This window comes from Salmo salar, chromosome 24 (assembly GCF_965601325.2).
Source record: "Salmo salar chromosome 24, fSalSal1, whole genome shotgun sequence".
Classification (NCBI taxonomy): domain Eukaryota; kingdom Metazoa; phylum Chordata; class Actinopteri; order Salmoniformes; family Salmonidae; genus Salmo; species Salmo salar.
The window spans coordinates 17586072-17605424 of NC_138314.1; the positions used below are offsets into that span (position 1 = coordinate 17586072).

Genomic DNA, 19353 nt, shown 5'->3' on the forward strand with positions numbered 1-19353 from the left:
CCCCTGTCCCAGGTCGGCTCTGCAGATCCTCCACAAGGTGTGTGAGGTGTCCCGCAGGTACAACTACTTCCCCGGGGGAATGGCCCTCACCTGGATGGGTTACTATGAGAGCTGCATCGCCTCAGAGCAGAGCTGCATCAACGAGTGGAACGCCATGAGAGACCTGGAGACCTTGCGGCCTGACTCCCCCACCATGTTTGTCGACAAGTGAGTCTACAGAAATTGCAAATGGATATGAAATAACGTGAAGAGTTTCACACAAAGTCAAACATGTAGAACGAGATAGACAGTAGCGGAAACGTGTGATGGTCTGCTGGTCCTGACTGACCCGTGGACTGAGAGATAGAGTAGTGTGCTGATGAAGCCTCTGTGTGTCTGTCTCTGCTGATGCAGGCCCACAGAAAGGGAGCGGACAGAGTGCCTTATCAAAGCCAAGCTCCGTAGCATCATGATGTTCCAGGACCTGGAGAACGTCACCTCTAAACAGGTAAGCAGAGGGGAGGGATGAACTAAATGCACACATTAACTGCCAATAGGGCTCTGATGAAAAGAAGTGCACAAATAGGGTGCCATTTGGGACACAGTATTGAAAACAAACATCTTTGCAATACAGCCTTACTGACATGTAGTGTAGTCTTCAGTCAATTTCGACCTGACATTATTTGAAACTGTAGTCAGGAATATTACAAGTGGAAATGGTAGAATATGAAATGGTTGATGAGTTTGCTGTCCCCTCAGATACGGACGGAGCTGGAGCAGCATATGAGCTGTAACCTGATGCAGTACAAGGAGTTCATCGACAACGAGATGCTGCTGATCCTGGGCCAGATGGACAAGGCAACACTCATATTTGAGCACCTCTATCTGGTTAGTCACCTGGCAACAACTCCTTATCCAGAACTGCTTGGTACCGCTCAAACTTTAGCTTGGTCCCAGATCTGTCTGTGCTCTTCCCAACTCCATTGCTGTCATTGGCATGACAATAAGTGAGAATAAGTTGGCATGCTAGCACAAACAGACTGGCACTCAGGCTACTCAAACTCTGCTTAATCTGATGAATCAAGTGCATTTTAGAGTTTTCTCATTGTTTGAGGTCAGATTATCTATTTGTCTCTGAGATTTGGTCTACTGAAGCCATGATATTTGGCTGATACTGCTAGAAAAAGTAGTATTCTGGAAGCGCAACATTTGGACAGCCATAACTGTTCGGCATGTGTAGGAATTGACTGTGTATTTGTGTGCAGTTAAGTCTTACATTTTTCCACGTTTGTTTGCAGGGATCTGAATGGAATGCCTCCAATCTGGAAGAGCTTCAGGACACTGGGTAAGTACAGCCTTTTGCTCGCTTCCAAACATTTCTATTCCATAGAGTGAATCCGTTATGGCTGTCATGTCTCCAACACTGTCAATGGACTTTTTCAGAGGCACTAAAGTTGTCATGAAGACAATTAGTTGTCACGAAGGTTGTCTCATCGATTAGAACATAGATTAGTCATTGGTGTGAGTCAGAATATTGTGGGAGTATTATGGGGTAGTGTCTGTCTCTTCACCAGGGTGGGCTATATCCTCAACGTCACCAGGGAGATAGATAACTTCTTCCCAGGAACATTCTCCTACCACAACATACGGGTGTATGACGAAGAGGATACAGACCTGCTGGCCCACTGGAACGAGACTTACAACTTCATAGTTAAAGCAAAGTAAGTCATGTTTGCCTCGAAACAGGTAAGAGGGATGGAAAGGACAGAGATATTGCGAGGGATAGAGCTGATAAAGCAAGCTATTCTTTACCATAACACACTCCTGTATAATCCTTTTTTTTTATTCATACAGTACATGGGTGTCTCTCTTGGTCAGAACCACGTTGGTAGTACATGTATCTTCCTGCTGTTTCAATTGAGGTACAGTAATAGTAGCTTACAGAGAACTGTGAGTGACTTGACTGGGGTGTAATTAGGGTAATTGGAGGCAGTGTAGGACCAAGTCTGTGACCAAAGTTGTCCTAGAGAAGGAAGCTGAAGATGGTTACCACTAGCAACACAAAGGCTGTCATTATCTTTGCCACAGACAGAGAGTAGTCATCTGAGTGACAGAACTGGCAGAGGATTCTAGTCTGATTCTCCTAACTACTCTACATTCATGGTGTGTTAACCCTACCAGGAAGAACCACTCCAAGTGTCTGGTCCACTGTAAGATGGGTGTCAGCCGCTCGGCCTCCACCGTTATTGCTTACGCCATGAAGGAGTATGGTTGGTCACTGGAGAAGGCCTTCAACTTTGTCAAGCAGAAGAGAAGCATCACACGGCCCAACACAGGCTTCATGAGACAGCTGGCTGAGTACGAGGGCATCCTGGATGCCAGGTACAGTCACACTCGACTACACCCTCTGTAATTACCATAGCCCTGATTAACTAGGGTAGCACAACAAGGGATCAAAGCACTGAAATAGTGCCCAAGGTTATAGATTTTGCTGTATGTTCTATGTGTATTATTTGAGCATATCTCCCATGCTCCTCCTTGCCCCCCCCCCCCCCCCCCCTTTTGTCCACTTTCAGTAAGCAGCGTCACAACAAGCTGTGGCGTCCTGACCGCCCCGACCCAGACTGTGACCTCCATGAGGGCCAGCAGGCCCAGTGCTGTGGGGGGGAGGACCCAGGGAACCGGACCCCTGAGCCGGGAATGTCCCCCTGCTATGAGGAAAAGGGGGCGGCATGTCCCCTTTCCCCCTGCAGGATGATCAGTCTGGAGGTGGACCCCGCCTACAACAACTACTACTTCCGCAGGCTGTCTGACTCGGCCCTGGACAGTGACCCCTCCACGCCGGTGCGCGCTCTGCCCCTCCTGGACATGGAGCGGGTCTTCATAGAGATAGAGGACGTGGAGCGCGATGCCCTGCTGGATGACGAGGCCTTTGAGGGGCGAGAGGGCCTGCCGCTGCCACACTTTGGGCTGGCTGGGGTGGGGGCGGCGGCCCAGACCTCTTGCCGAGGACCAGAGCCCCTGGAAGAGCTGCGCCTGCGTCTGGAGTTCAGCACCGTAGAGGAGGAGGATGAGGAGGAGGTTCAGAAAGATGAGGCAGAGATGGAGGCGTTAGCACACCCAGGAGGAAGATTGGGGAGTGCAGGAGGAGGTGATGGTGAAGGAGAGGTGGAGATGGTTCAGGAAGAGGAGGTAGAGAAGGAGGGCAATGGGCTGGACCTGATAACCCTGAACCAGAACTCCAACAATAACAACCACTTTAATACCCTGTCCAGACTCAATGTAAGTGGGAGCGGTTTTCATTATGGTGTCTTCTGTCTCTGTAATATACAACCAATTCATATGTATATATAATAGCTCATAATAAATAGATAACTACATTAGTAGAGTAATGATTATTCTTTGTTTCTGACTTCTTGTTTTCCCTCTGTTTAGGACACTGTTCCTTCCAAACCCGCTCACCCAGTCAAGCCTTCAGCCCTCTCGCGATCAGACAACAAGCCCAGCCATAACATAGATTCACTGACCCAGGATGCTGATCTCTGCCTTAACCCCACACACCTCCCCAGCGTGCCCAGTGTCTCTGTGGAGGTTCCAAGTGCCACTCTCCCTCTCCCACTTACCTCCCCCGACACACCCTGTTCCCTCAGCCTGCTGCACCCCTGTGGCCCTCTGTGTGACTGTGCTGCTCCGCCCTCTACACTTCTGCCTGAAGCCCAGGACTCCCCCTGCTCTCTGACATCTGAGGACATGGCTGGTGAGGCCGAGGGTGAGGAAGGGAAGCTTTTAGGGGTCTCTGAGCCTCTCCCTGTCCCTGAGCTGCTGGGACTGAGCCTGGAGGAGAAGAGGCCGGCGGTGGCCTGCTACGTGACCCAGCAGCAGGAGACTCTAGTGCAGCTACAGAGGTCAGGGCTGGTCCGCCGGAGGGCAGAGAGGCTGGAGAGGCTGTCAGGTCTGTCCCAGGAGGGGCTTCATCCCTTGGAGCCTCTAGACAGCCCCCACTCAGGAGCCAGGGAGGGTCCCAGTCCTGTGGAGGTGGAGTTCTCAGCCTTCCCAGAAGACTTCCCCAAGTCCTCCACACCATGCCCAGTGTCCCTAGAGCTGCTGGTGGTTCCTCTGACTAACGAGGCCCTGCTGGGTGCAGTGGGGTCTGGGGGGCTGACGCCCAACTCTTCCCCCCATGGCTCCACACTGACACGTAGCTCCAGCAGTGACAGCATCCGCAGTGTCAGGGGCAAACCCGGCCTGGTGCGCCAGAGGGCTCAGGAGATCGAGGCCCGCATGCGGCTGGCCGGCCTCACCGTGCCCTCAAGCCTCAAACGCTCCAACTCACTGGCCAAACTGGGCAGCCTCAACTTCTCGGCTGAAGACCTGTGCTCCGTCTGCTCCTCGGATGCAGGCACCCTCCTGCTCCTCTCTCTTTCCCCAGAGCCAGGCCTAGAATGGGAGTGCCCCTCCACCTCTTCCTCCGCCCAGCCCAGAGCACACAGGGACCAGACCACCCCAGAGAGAGCACTGTCCGGGGGTCCCAGGAGCTGACAGGAAGGATGGAGGGACACTCCTCCACCCATCCCTCCATCCCCCACTCTGAGCTGGGGAGGGTCACACAGATTTTGGAGAGGGGAGAGGGACAGTCTTAAAAAACAAATGTGTATATAGAATTATACATGTATAAATAAACATTTGCATAATATAAATATATATTAATATAAATCCACATCATATTTAAGGAAAAATAAACAGAATCCAAATATTATACCATAATCCAGATGGTATCTTGGTTAAAGGCTGTTCTTGCATGGAGCGCAATGAAAGTGTGTGCAAAGATGAACCTCATACTTAAGACCTGGTCTCCATCAGGACTTAAAGTGGTTTTCATGTCTGGTCCTCTGCCTTTCTAGCTGTCCAGAGATCAGAGTTACAGCTTCATCATTATCATCATCATAATCATATTATCATCATCATAATCATTATCATCACCATCATATACCCTGCCTTTCACAAGCAGATACATTTTGTTTTTATCACAAACTTTATCATCACAGTTTTTTGTTGACTTTGCCATTGGTTAATGTTAGTTGTGGTGTGTTTTGATTTAGTGCTGCCTTAGTCAGAGTTGATCATCAGATGATATTGATTTTGCGCTATCATTGGGTATAGAGCTCCCGAAGTTTCACCATGTGCCGAAAACAAAGGGGAGAAGTGGGTGTAGTTGTCTGTGTTGTATTTGTCACTGCTATCTTGGGTTCAGTAAGCAATATGAGACGCACATAGACCGTAAACTTGTCATAACACAAACAGCACCATTAATTCGGTGTGCATCATGTATTTTGGAGAGAAACGTTGTGATAGGTCAAATGTATGTGACATCATCATATCGGGTATGCTAAAAGGTTTTCTTCCTCTTTTCACCTCAGTGTTAATGACTATCCGTTACAGGTTGGAGGCTGTTACCAACGATGTGATATTAGAAATGTCTTAAAAAAATCATACAAGCATAGAATCTAGCTCCTCTGCTTCTGAGCCTGCGTTGTATTTTGGTATTTGTATAAAAAAGTGAATCAATCAGATTAATTTAGGATGAGCCAAATATATATCAGAAATCATTTTCAAACAATTCAGATCCCAAAATATAGAATACAAAAACAAAAAGACCATAGCCCCCTCCTGCAAGTACTGCAGTGTGATTCCACTTCTGTAAGAAAAGTAATTCCTTCATCCTAGTCCCCTCCATTTCTGACGCTTTCATGCTATAATGTCCTCCAAGCTTCCAAGATGTCCCTGTGTCAAAACATCCAGATATCATTCCAAGAATCTTCTGGGACCATTCAACCTCTGTGACACCACGGTGATGTGGTGCTTTTCATTTTGTTCAAGTAGTTCTACAGACCCCGCTCTTGTCAGGTGAGAAGTTCACATGCTGTATCATAGAGATCCTACATCTCTACGGGCTGTATGTTGTGTCTATATAGGATCTCTACGGGCTGTATGTTGTATCTATATAGGATCTCTACGGGCTGTATGTTGTATCTATATAGGATCTCTACGGGCTGTATGTTGTGTCTATATAGGATCTCTACGGGCTGTATGTTGTATCTATATAGGATCTCTACGGGCTGTATGTTGTGTCTATATAGGATCTCTACGGGCTGTATGTTGTATCTATATAGGATCTCTACGGGCTGTATGTTGTATCTATATAGGATCTCTACGGGCTGTATGTTGTATCTATATAGGATCTCTACGGGCTGTATGTTGTATCTATATAGGATCTCTACGGGCTGTATGTTGTATCTATATAGGATCTCTACGGGCTGTATGTTGTATCTATATAGGATCTCTACGGGCTGTATGTTGTATCTATATAGGATCTCTACGGGCTGTATGTTGTATCTATATAGGATCTCTACGGGCTGTATGTTGTATCTATATAGGATCTCTACGGGCTGTATGTTGTATCTATATAGGATCTCTACGGGCTGTATGTTGTGTCTATATAGGATCTCTACGGGCTGTATGTTGTGTCTATATAGGATCTCTACGGGCTGTATGTTGTGTCTATATAGGATCTCTACGGGCTGTATGTTGTGTCTATATAGGATCTCTACGGGCTGTATGTTGTATCTATATAGGATCTCTACGGGCTGTATGTTGTGTCTATATAGGATCTCTACGGGCTGTATGTTGTATCTATATAGGATCTCTACGGGCTGTATGTTGTGTCTATATAGGATCTCTACGGGCTGTATGTTGTGTCTATATAGGATCTCTACGGGCTGTATGTTGTGTCTATATAGGATCTCTACGGGCTGTATGTTGTGTCTATATAGGATCTCTACGGGCTGTATGTTGTATCTATATAGGATCTCTACGGGCTGTATGTTGTGTCTATATAGGATCTCTACGGGCTGTATGTTGTGTCTATATAGGATCTCTACGGGCTGTATGTTGTGTCTATATAGGATCTCTACGGGCTGTATGTTGTATCTATATAGGATCTCTACGGGCTGTATGTTGTGTCTATATAGGATCTCTACGGGCTGTATGTTGTGTCTATATAGGATCTCTACGGGCTGTATGTTGTGTCTATATAGGATCTCTACGGGCTGTATGTTGTGTCTATATAGGATCTCTACGGGCTGTATGTTGTGTCTATATAGGATCTCTACGGGCTGTATGTTGTATCTATATAGGATCTCTACGGGCTGTATGTTGTGTCTATATAGGATCTCTACGGGCTGTATGTTGTGTCTATATAGGATCTCTACGGGCTGTATGTTGTGTCTATATAGGATCTCTACGGGCTGTATGTTGTGTCTATATAGGATCTCTACGGGCTGTATGTTGTGTCTATATAGGATCTCTACGGGCTGTATGTTGTGTCTATATAGGATCTCTACGGGCTGTATGTTGTATCTATATAGGATCTCTACGGGCTGTATGTTGTATCTATATAGGATCTCTACGGGCTGTATGTTGTATCTATATAGGATCTCTACGGGCTGTATGTTGTGTCTATATAGGATCTCTACGGGCTGTATGTTGTATCTATATAGGATCTCTACGGGCTGTATGTTGTATCTATATAGGATCTCTACGGGCTGTATGTTGTATCTATATAGGATCTCTACGGGCTGTATGTTGTATCTATATAGGATCTCTACGGGCTGTATGTTGTGTCTATATAGGATCTCTACGGGCTGTATGTTGTATCTATATAGGATCTCTACGGGCTGTATGTTGTGTCTATATAGGATCTCTACGGGCTGTATGTTGTATCTATATAGGATCTCTACGGGCTGTATGTTGTATCTATATAGGATCTCTACGGGCTGTATGTTGTGTCTATATAGGATCTCTACGGGCTGTATGTTGTATCTATATAGGATCTCTACGGGCTGTATGTTGTATCTATATAGGATCTCTACGGGCTGTATGTTGTATCTATATAGGATCTCTACGGGCTGTATGTTGTATCTATATAGGATCTCTACGGGCTGTATGTTGTGTCTATATAGGATCTCTACGGGCTGTATGTTGTATCAATATAGGATCTCTACGGGCTGTATGTTGTATCTATATAGGATCTCTACGGGCTGTATGTTGTATCTATATAGGATCTCTACGGGCTGTATGTTGTATCTATATAGGATCTCTACGGGCTGTATGTTGTATCTATATAGGATCTCTACGGGCTGTATGTTGTATCTATATAGGATCTCTACGGGCTGTATGTTGTATCTATATAGGATCTCTACGGGCTGTATGTTGTATCTATATAGGATCTCTACGGGCTGTATGTTGTATCTATATATGCAGGGTAGTCCGTAGTTGTCTGGTTTATAGTTTTAATAGGGTTGTCTCCTGAGCCCCCCATACTGTATCTGGACTCTCACCTGAGATTCAACAACAGTAGAGTACATTGAGAATGATATAATGACACAGCCGAAGGGGCTGGAGAAAGCCATTCCCTTAACAACATCTTGCAGCTCCTTTCTACGCTCCCTTCCCAACATGGATTAGCCGTGTAGTTCTGCAGGTCCTTTCTGAGACTGGCTACACTGAACGCTAATCTTATTAGGGGTTCAAGTAGTGAAGCTGAGAGAGACCCTATTGTATTTGTTGGCATTCATTGTTATACCGGTTCTTTCCGCAAGGAAAATTAACATGCAAATTCCTGTGTGATTGTAAGGCTGAGGAGGGTGCAACTTGGCATGATGGGAAAGGCCCATAGTCCACACCGTCTCATGCAATGCCACGCCAGGGCCTCATGGTGGCGCTATATCAAGCGCTTGAAATTGCACATTTTGAAAGGTCATGCCCCTTATCCCATGTGACCTAGAGTCCTGAAATTCAGTACATAGGTTTCTCTCGTCACATGGAACAAATTTTTCTGAAGATCCCATAAGGTCCGCTATGATGGATTTTCTGCCATTTTAGAATTTTTTGAAAAACACTTAAATGAAATCTCCTCCGGAACCACTGGGCCGATCTGGTTGAAACTTGATTTATAGTATCTATGGACCAAGGTCTCTCAAAGCAATATTTTCCTGGCCAGCATCTGAAAGAACATGGACCAATAAACATTCAAGTGGGTGTGACCTGGCACATAAATGCATAAAAATCTGACACGGTTATTCGTATTGTAACAACTTGCTATACATGTTCAAAACACTATCTGGACTTAACGTATGCAAGCACATTCAGATCGACCACACAGTGGCTATAATGGGCACATATTTATATCTCTTGATCTTTTTGACTTAGTCGTGAAATTTGGCACACATGCTCAGGGAGGCGAGTTTAGCTAACCTGTAGAGTATGGTTCTGTTTGGCCGCATGGGGGCGCTGTTGAACATGACAAATAATACATGCGAGCTCATTGGCTTATAGCGGCCATATTGTTTGAGCTAGAGTCTTATTTGAAGACGTGTCTATAGATGCTAAATACCAAATTTGGTGCTGATCGGTAGAGCGGTTCTGGAGAAGACGTTTAAAGTAGTCAACATTTGAAAAGGTCCAAAATACATCAAAAGCATGTTGCATGATCTGTTGGATTTTGAGTTCTGATATTTGGAAAGCGTGGGAAGGAGTACAGAAGTGGCTCGCCCTAAGGTGACGTGTTTAATTTGCTCTGGGGCCATAGCTTGAACCCCGGCATGGCTGCTTGCAGCTATATGTTAAACTGCTCTAGGTCAGGTTTATAATTTGAGCAGGGAACTCACAGGATTCCCTACCTCCGTAACTTCTTTTTGATCCACGCTTGTCTGTAATCATGTCCTTTATTGAATCTGAGAACTGAGTTGTGCTGCATAATTGAATTTGTGAGCAGTTGCATTGAGAGTTGTGCAAAGTCTTCTTTAGGTTCCAGAGAACGTTTTTCTCTGATCTTTCCTCTGAGGGTCACACCATTCCTCATGCATGAAGTCACAAGAGCCATGTGTCATTTCACTTCCATCATTCTTCTTTCTCCCCCTCTTCCTGTATCACTACTGCTGTCCTGAAAGTGTCCCCCTGACTATTTCACATTCTATGTCACCCAATTCATTCCAACCAGCTTACCTTCATCTATAAGTGAAAAGAATAGAGGTTCTTTATGCAACATCTTGCTACTTTGCCATATGTTTTTTTACAAAAATGTTGCAGTCAAATATTTTGTTTTGAAATTCTTTTTTTAAGTTCAGTGTTTGTGCATGAGAGTGGTTACATGGTTACTGTGAACTATTTATGAGAAGTGAAAATAAACTTTAAACACATGAATAGGTTCATATTGCACATGCATTTCTACCACACGTATGAGAGCACATGAAGTATGTACTGTATGTTAATATGTATGTACAGTAGTTGATGATGTTACAGAAGATACTGCTGTATAGTACTGTATGTATGTATGTGTCTGGTAATATGGAGAGCACAGACTTAACAGACTTAGTTCTTCCCAATGACTCCAGTTCCTGTGCGGACACACACACTGTTACTGCAAGCAGTGTCCTTACAGTTTTAATCAGTTGTACTGTGTGTGTATGTATGTACATATGCTATTCTATTGAAATGCTGTGTCAGAGATGCCTGTTTTTTAAATTATTTTGGTTCTATTGGGCACAACCCATACAGCCACACTGCTGAAATCTTGACCTCAAAGAAAGTGTTCAATTAGCTGGCACATTGCCTCTGTCTACCCAGGGTTCTCCCCAAAGAATGTAATAGAGGCGCTGCGCCACCTTGTGGACTAGCTGCGCCACTATGTAATATTTCATTTTTAAGTCCATTAAAAATAAACATAGTACTTTTATTTGTTATCGTATACGATTTTTTGGGGGGTCTAGATTGCAGTAAATGGCAGTTACAGGTGTTAAAAAATGCCAAAATTCCTGGGGAGAACCCTGCTACCATGATAACATTTATGATGCATTATCAAGGAAAGGATACTGTAAAAGTGTGTGTTTTGGTGTGGCACACAGAAACACTGATGTGCACATATACAGTACCTCTGTACTGTAGAGATGGCTCTGTAATGTTTCTCCCCAGTTTACACCCTTGCTGCTTCCATTACAGGATGAGGGTTTAGTTGCCGTTTTTCCTTCTCCGCTGTACAGTAGATCTAGAAGGCAGAACGATGGATGTGCTTCCCAGGTGCAAGGCCAACATCCTCTGGACAGCAGGGCTGTCCTATGGTGCGTGAATGTGTGTGCAATCATGTAATATGCACACTGTTTAAAATGTGAGTGGAAATCTGGTCCCTTCTAAAATGTATGCCAACCTCTGTTGTGGGGTGTGTTCAGTGTGGCGTCTGATGCTGCACACAGTGCAGATGGCGGTCCTTAGTGCTATATGAGTGTGTGAGCTATTAGTCCACATCCATTTAGGTTTGATTTATGGACACACAAGTGCCTTAGCCGGGAGACCAGAGGCATAGAGCAGTGTGGCTGCTGTGTGTGTGTGTGTGGAGCTGCCAGTATTGCAGAGGGTTTGGATGGAAGGGTAGGGTAGATGCATGATGGGACACTCTGTGGCAAGACTTCCCTTTCGCTTTAGTAGAACAATGGCCCTGCATTTAGTTTCAGTTCTTTCATTGTTGTTATTTTAGTAATAGACTTAGATGTGAAACAGGAATCTGAAACCTGGTGTTCCTTTTTTTTTAACCTTCTGGTACATTCTTTGATTTGAAGAGGGAAAAAAACTGAATCTCCCCTTCTCTTCCTTATCACGTTCACATGTCCATCAGGGTTGCCGAGATGGGATCTTGACTCCAAACTTGTTTGTGCCCTTTAAATGTGGAAGAAGACCAAAGTTCTATCCATGGGTGTTGTCACTAAATAGAGACACCATTGAAGCTGTTAAAAGATACAAAATGAGAATCAGAATGTCTTTTATTTATGTGTGTCTGTGATCTCTGTTACATCTTATGTATTGCACTTTTGGGAGAAACAGAAGTGATACAGTGGAATCATCCGCATTGTGTCATAACGATAGATGAGTGTTCCTATCACTAATGGTTTATGAAGCTTCTCATAGGCTTAAAGTCAAACCATTTTGGCAAAGATCACAGTGATAGGTTGCGCCACAGTTTTTTGTTACAATTCATCTTTTTTTATATTGAAGTATGCAGTAATTTTTTTGTACTGTAATTTTGCTGTAATTTGAATGCATATTGCACTTTTTTTTAAACATTTGTTAAAATAATGTACTGTATGTGTTTATGAAAATAAATGTTTTTTCATGCTATCACAGTATTACATTTTTCTTCAACAACCAAAAAATGATGTCATATCTCCAAACTACTACTGTTTGAGACATTAGATCCACAACATAGCCTTTGATCTGCTAATTCACAGACAAACAGTTATACAGCAGAGAGAGGAGGCATGTGGTATCACAATCCCTGTCTTAGGATATATTTCATTTCTCCTGACATTGAACATGAAGTCACAAAGAGAGATGAGGTAATAAATCCTCTCCCAGTCACAGAAGACTGTCCTCTGATTGCTACAGACCCACTGTGAGTGATGAAATATTTCATAGAGGGGAGGGGTTGACGTTGCTAAATATTGCTAGGTGCTTGGGTCAAGACTGCACGATTGACTGTAGTGGCCCACATCCTGAAATGAAATTGCATAATGCCCCCATCTGTATACCTTGGCAGGAGAGTGGCGTTATAACAACCAGATTATGTAGCGCTTGGCTTGCCAGTCCCAGTTTGAAGCACTTTTGCTGCCGGCTCTGGTTCCTCCTGGCCTGTATGGTAGTGTGCGTGATTAACGATGGACCGTTCTTCATAAAATGGCATGTGTGTGGGGAGGAGGGGAGTGGAGTCATTCTTGCATTGCTGCGCTGTTATGTGAAAGCCTTTAACACAACATTCTTCTGATGCCATAACAGGGTGAGCTAAACAAGTATCAAAGCTTTTTAGGTTATATATATACTGAACAAAAATATAAATGTGAAATGCAACAGTTCATATTAGGAAATCAATCAACTGACAAATTAATTAGGTCCTAATCTATGGATTTCACATGACTGGGCAAGGGCGCAGTCAGGGGTGGGCATGGGAGGGCATAGGCCCACCCACTGGGGAGCCAGGCCCAGACAATCAGAATTAGTTTTTCCCCACAAAAAGGCTTTATTACAGACAGAAATACTCCACATTTTCATTAGCTGTCCTGGTGGCTGGTCTCAGACAATCTCGCAGAAGAAGCCGGATGTGGAAGTCCTGGGCTGGCGTGGTTACACGTGTTCTGCGGTTTTGAGGCCAGTTGGACGCACTGCCAAATTTTCGAAAACAAGGTTGGAGGTGGCTTATGGTAGAGAAATTAACATTCTATTCTTTGACAAAAGCTCTGGTGAGCATTCCTGCAGTCAGCATGCCATTTTCACACTCCCTCAAAGCTTGAGACAGCTGTGGCATTATGTTGTGTGACAAAACTGCTCATTATGAGTGGCCTTTTACTGTCTCCAGCTCAAAATACACCTGTGTGATGATCATGCTGTTTAATCAGCTTCTTGATATGCCACACCTGTCAGGTGGATGGATTATCTTGGCAAAGGAGAAATGTTCACTAACAGGGATGTAAACAAATTTGTGCACAAAATTTGAGAGAAATAAGCTTTTTGTGCGTATGGAACATTTCTGGTGTCTTTTATTTCAGCTAATGAAACATGCGACCAACACTTTACATGTTGTGTTCATATGTTTGTTCAGTTTAGTTGTCTGAGGTGGTAGACAACGTGAAATGTCATCCTTGGTCAGCAAACAGGTTAGCAGTCTCCCTTTGACTCCCTTTGCAGTTGGGCCGACTGCTATGCTCACAGATTTCAGAATGGTGGGGGGTGGATTGTGTTGATGAGGAGTTGGCATAAATGTGCAATGACGCAAACTCCCTAGAGTGTAATATCACACTATTCAAACACAAACAGGCACCGGTTGCCAGTGGCACTGGCCCTCAGACTCAATGCTAGCTGGCTGTCGGCTGGCCCTTCTTCCCCTGCTCCTGCAGCATATGTTGCTGGTGAATTCTTGGCTGCCGTACCTCCCCCTTTGTTTTATTATCTGAGTAAGTATCCTGTTTTGGAAGTTACTATGGAGACCGGGGGAAAACAGAGACATTTCTCAGCTATTGTTCATCTCTCTTGCCTCCCTCCTGGTTAGTCAGGGGCCTTGGGTTGCCATTTAATGCAGCCATACTCTACACAGAAGAGAGGAACTCACCCTCTGACCCTCTCACACACATAAACACACACATACACATTCTTTCACGCTCTCCCTCTTTAAAACAGTTTTCTGGCGTGTATTCATATGCGGCAGGCCATGGTAGGAGTATGTAAACACAATTGGGTAAGGAAGAGGACGTTCCTCGTCTTAACAGTCTGTATAGGTTAAGGAGTTCTATAGCTCATGGTGTTGGGATTCGTCTGCTGAACCAGACCTCTCATGCTGTTTCCTAGGAGACTAGCAACTCTGCTCTGAAAAATCACCTCCCAATCAAAGCCTACTCTGTCTGTGCCCTATTGAATATCCCTACAAGTGAAGATGACGCTCTGAGATGTTTCTAAATCTGGGTCTTCAAAGGCCCAGTGCAGATAAAAAGGAGATTTCCCTGTGTTTTATATATATTTCCACACTATGAGGTTGGAATAATACTGTGGAAATTATGATAATGCCCTTCTAGTGTAAGATCTGTTTGAAAAGACTGCCTGTTTTGGTGGTATGGAGTGTTGGCCTGCCTGGTGACATCACCAGGTGGTATATTAGTTAGTACACCAATAAGAAAGAGAGTTCCAAACCTCTCTGCCAATAACAGCTAGTTTTCAGTTTTCCCCTCCCCACTCAGTCAGTTCTACCAAAATTCTTGGTTGAGAAATTGCTCTTCGCTAACAAGCTATTTTTGTTTATTTTTGTGTAGGCCTATGCTTTGTTCCAACTTATACCTGATGCATTGTGGATGCACTATACCTGACCCTGATAAGGAGATATCAGACATCTAGTAAGGAACAGCTCAATATGTCCAAAATTGGGGGAAAGGTGCTCTAGAACTCAACATAAACACATCTTGAATGAGTTGATGAGGAGTAAGGCTCTGCATGGTGGATTTATACATTTTACAGGTTTCAGTGGGTTTTGTATCTCACCATAGTATGGAAATGAGAAACTGGGAGTTTGGCCTTAATTGATAAATCTTGACGAGACACTTATTGTATTAGGCAAATGTGCTGTGACGTCCCAAGGCTGGAATATAAGCCTCCCTTGCTAGTGCAGTTGAGGGAGGACTCAACATAACCAACCAACAAAGAGTGCTCTGTCAGTCCTGGGAGAGCAATCGGCTGGGAGACAACTAACCGGTGAGTGTCCGTCTCGCTCTTACACAAACACACACACAGGACAGATCAAAACTATATTCAACACCTCACTGTAGTGACTGTAAGGAGCCAGGCCTAACCCTGGCTGCCTCTCCAGTCAGACTGGTCTCATAGACTAGACGTAACATAGTAAATGTAAATCGGGGACACTCAAATGAGTATGATATGTTACGTTTGGTATGGTTACATGAGACAGGTTACTTAAGGCAAAAATGAAAGTAGGGTCATTGGTTGGGGTTGATGGGTGGGTGAATGTCTAGAAACCCAAAGGTTGCATGTTCGAATCTCATCACGGACAACTTTAGCAACTTTGCAACTACTTGCTATTTTGCAACTACTTAGCATGTTAGCTAACCTTAACCCTTGAACCTAACTCCTAACCCCCAACCTAGCTAACATTAGCCACCTAGCTAACGTTAGCCACAACAAATTGGAATTTGTAACACGTTTAGAATTTTTTTTTTGCATATTGTACAAATTGCAATTGGTAACATATCATAGGAAATGGATGATGGACATACACAAATGAATACATACCATACGAAACGTAACATATCATACTAATTAGAGTGTCATGGATTTAAATGTACTATGCTACCCCTGAGCCCAGGTTGCACCAGTCAGCTTACCAGAGTGCTGGGAATGGGTAGCCTACTGTAAACTGCCTTTATTCAGTATGCTACTGTAAGACTAGAATAACTTTTTTTGCATGTGCTTCCTGGCTTGTTATTGGTTTGACCTACCTTTTACTCAGGGTGTATTGGAGCAGCAGAACACAAGGCGATCAAGTGATCTGCCTTGGGCGTTACGGCTGAAAGGTGCAGGACAATGGGGTAGTTGTAGCCAGCGATGGGCTGCCTTGAGGCAGGGGTCCTCCTCATGGTGCTGATGGGGCCTGCAGGACTCTCAGGGGTCTGAGCTGAGGATGTTTTTAGGGTGAGCCTTTGTAGTAATCAGTGTTCACATGACTGGAGTGTGATGAAAGGAACGTTTTTTTTCACACAGGAATTATTTCATACAGTCTACAGGAGTTCAGTTTAGCGGTGACTCCATAGTGAGTTTGATGTACAATGCCAATACTGTAGAAACTATCAAGTCTGGAACCTCCTCTCTAGAGGAAAAATGATGGTAGGCTACACTTATCTTCATTTCAGCTACAGTACTCTAACACTGGACTTAGAGCTGAGTGATATATATCATGTATATACCATGTAATGTAAACATGTATTTCAACATTTTGATATCTTGTTCTGTAATTTTCATTTCAAATTGCATGCGTACACGCACAGAGAATTCAATGTTTTTTCAACATGTTTGTATTTCTACACAGTGAGTGAATGTTAGATAAGATGTTCTCACCCAGTCATGTCTCTGTCTGTCTGGTAAATGTTTAGCAGTCATATGATAAGGAAGCAGCAGCCACAGCAGTGATAGACAGGGAAAGAAGAGAAAGGGGGCATTGACAGGAAACAGACTCTTGTTCTAGAGCTCTGTCCATTGTGCTTCATTATTTTCTCTGCATACCCCTGCAGTTCAGTGTGAGGAAAATTAGCTTTGTAACATGGCGGACAAACTGACATACTCTAGCAACAGGAGTGAAGGCCTAGATCACTTATGGGTCGCAATGGTAGCTATTGGACGTAGTCATGCACAAACAACTAAAAACATTAGCTAAACACACAAGAAACAAACACCAGATATACTTTTTAAGATTGATAATAACCCTACAACAGCCTGCTAAAGAGCAATGGATGGAATACTGGAATAACAAAGAGAAAAGCTAAATGTATAAGCAGTAGGTAATTGTATGAAAATCCTGCTTTAAAATATGTGAAATACAGTATTGGATTTCTGGCGTTCATATATAGAATAGGTCAACTACTGTTAGTGAGAGCAAATATCCGGTGATTGGTTGAATTGCCACAATCGAACAAAATTAACTTAATCCAATCTTGGGAAAGACATTTTGTTAAGAAAAGGCAGACAAGTCTCCAGCAACTTTATCAAAAACTTTATAAACTCCCAAAGAGAGAGGGATTATTTTCATTGTGGCTTTGGAGATTGAATGGCTTTATGTGCCTGTGCTTCATCTGCAGTCGAATTAGGTTTCCCTCTGACCATCTAAGAGCCTGGAATCAAAGGGCTATATCCTGCATTCTGTTCACCCTACTATTAAATATTATTTCAGGAGTATCTAATCGCTTTGTTAGGCTGCTGTTTCATTCACTAATGTCCTACTTCCACATTTACATAAATCAGAATTTGACAATCCTGGCTAAGGTCCTGCTGACATGATCATCCTCAGAGGGAAAATTAGGGAGGTTTCAATTCAATCTTGTGACTCCATTGTATTTTTCTTAAGTTGACCCAATACGGGTTAACATTGCAAGAACATGAACATTCTAGAGTGATTGTGGTCATAAGACACTTAGCCAGAGCAGACCATGTAAATTACTTCTGTTTAGTGTGACTTTCTGCTCTCCTTTAGCTCCCATAATGTCATAGTGGTATATAATGTCTACACTGTGTCTACACATGGTCAGATTTGAGCTATTTCACAGTAAATGATTCTGGCTTTGTGCCTGATATCTAATTACATTGCTCATTTTCCTGTCTCTACCTCATGTTTCCAGCTGATGTTTCCACCTCTGCCTGTTCTCAGTGGGACATGTATTTATTCATACACTCCGCTGTGAAATAAAGAGATGGAGAGAGTGGTTGTGGGAGAGCAGGGCACAGTGTCTACAGTTAGATAAATGCTGGTGGACTGGCATGCCAAAGCCAGTTGTAGACTGCTACTTAAGAGTGAGGATGGTAACGGCTTGTCTTTCTCCACAGACTAGCATGGGGCAGAATCAAGATAAGGTGGAGGGGGATGAACAGGCCAGCGGTGGAGAAGCAGAGGAGAGGGGGCTCTGCATCGACCTGGGGGATGCAAGTGGGGACACGGGCGGTGCCATGGAGAGAGGAGCCCCCCGTGAGGAGGCCGGTAATGCCGGGGAGGATCCAGGGAAAGCAGCCGCTGAGAATCTGGATGAAGGCCCAGACAGGGAGCCAACAACACCTTTGGCAGAGAAAAACCTTAGCGCTCAGATAAGGGTGAGTCCTTCCGTGGAGGGGGAGGTGAGAGAGGAAGGGGCTGGAGGAGAGGAGGGAGGCAGGACTGCTCTACTGACTCCACAGGATCCGGACAATAGCCAGAGCCCAGAGAGTCACACACAGAGTGAGGAGAAGGCCAGAAAACCCAGACAATCCACCCAAAACGTGAGGGATAAGGAGAAGGAGGGTAAAACTGCCAAGATGTACCGTCGAGATGAGAGAACAGCTCCACACCAGAAAAACCAGGAAGAAAACCTCTGCTCTGCTTTAGAGGAAGTTACTGGGCAGACGTTTAATCCAGCTGTGGAGAAAACTGATGCCACTGTTTCAATGGGTGAGGCCACCATGGAATACAAGGAGGAGGGTTCTGTAGAAGTTGGCAAGGGTGGGACTAATACGGGAACTACTGATGACGTCAAACAAGAGGGAGGAAGAAAGAAGTTGCCTGTTCAGAAAGACAAGGAAATAAAAAATGGAACCTCCGAGGCAGTTGAGGATGAAGACACCAAGTGCACTGATGGAGCTGTAGGCGGTTTGAGAGAACTGAAGGGTCCCCATAAGACTAAACGTCAATCATCATTGAAAGAGACCAAAGGGAAAAAGTGTCTGTCAGTTGTGGGTGGGACCTTGAACCATGACCATCCAACAGTGGGAAAGGTGAAGCCACATGACGATGAAAACAAGGGTGACATTGAGAAAGAGAATAAAGCGTCAGAGGCAGCAAGATGTGACATGAAGTCTGGCCGGAATGATAATCACAAACAAAGTGAGGTGGACAGGGCAGGATCCCCTACCATTGACCCTCCCAATCAAGGGGACAAAGAAGACTTGCCCATGGTGCCTACAGTAGGGCCAAGCTCTATTTTGGAGAAGCTACTGAAAAGAAACAAAAATGAGGCGTCTCCAGATCTCTCCAAAGTT

At 44.4% G+C, this 19353-nt stretch overlaps 1 protein-coding gene across 3 annotated transcripts in view; it reads left to right on the forward strand.

The window, feature by feature from the left end:
• The window catches only part of LOC106584991 (protein phosphatase Slingshot homolog 1), a 57345-nt gene extending 51798 nt beyond the window's left edge, over positions 1-5547 (forward strand). For all 3 annotated transcript variants that reach the window (XM_014170704.3, XM_045707153.2, XM_014170706.3), the window contains 8 exons: positions 13-207; positions 394-487; positions 739-867; positions 1278-1324; positions 1554-1700; positions 2161-2361; positions 2556-3261; positions 3415-5547. In XM_014170704.3, coding sequence (XP_014026179.3) covers positions 13-207; positions 394-487; positions 739-867; positions 1278-1324; positions 1554-1700; positions 2161-2361; positions 2556-3261; positions 3415-4518 — 2623 coding nt within the window. In that variant the 3' untranslated portion in view covers positions 4519-5547. The remainder of the gene's footprint in view (positions 1-12; positions 208-393; positions 488-738; positions 868-1277; positions 1325-1553; positions 1701-2160; positions 2362-2555; positions 3262-3414) is intronic.
• The last annotated feature ends 13806 nt before the right edge of the window (positions 5548-19353 follow it).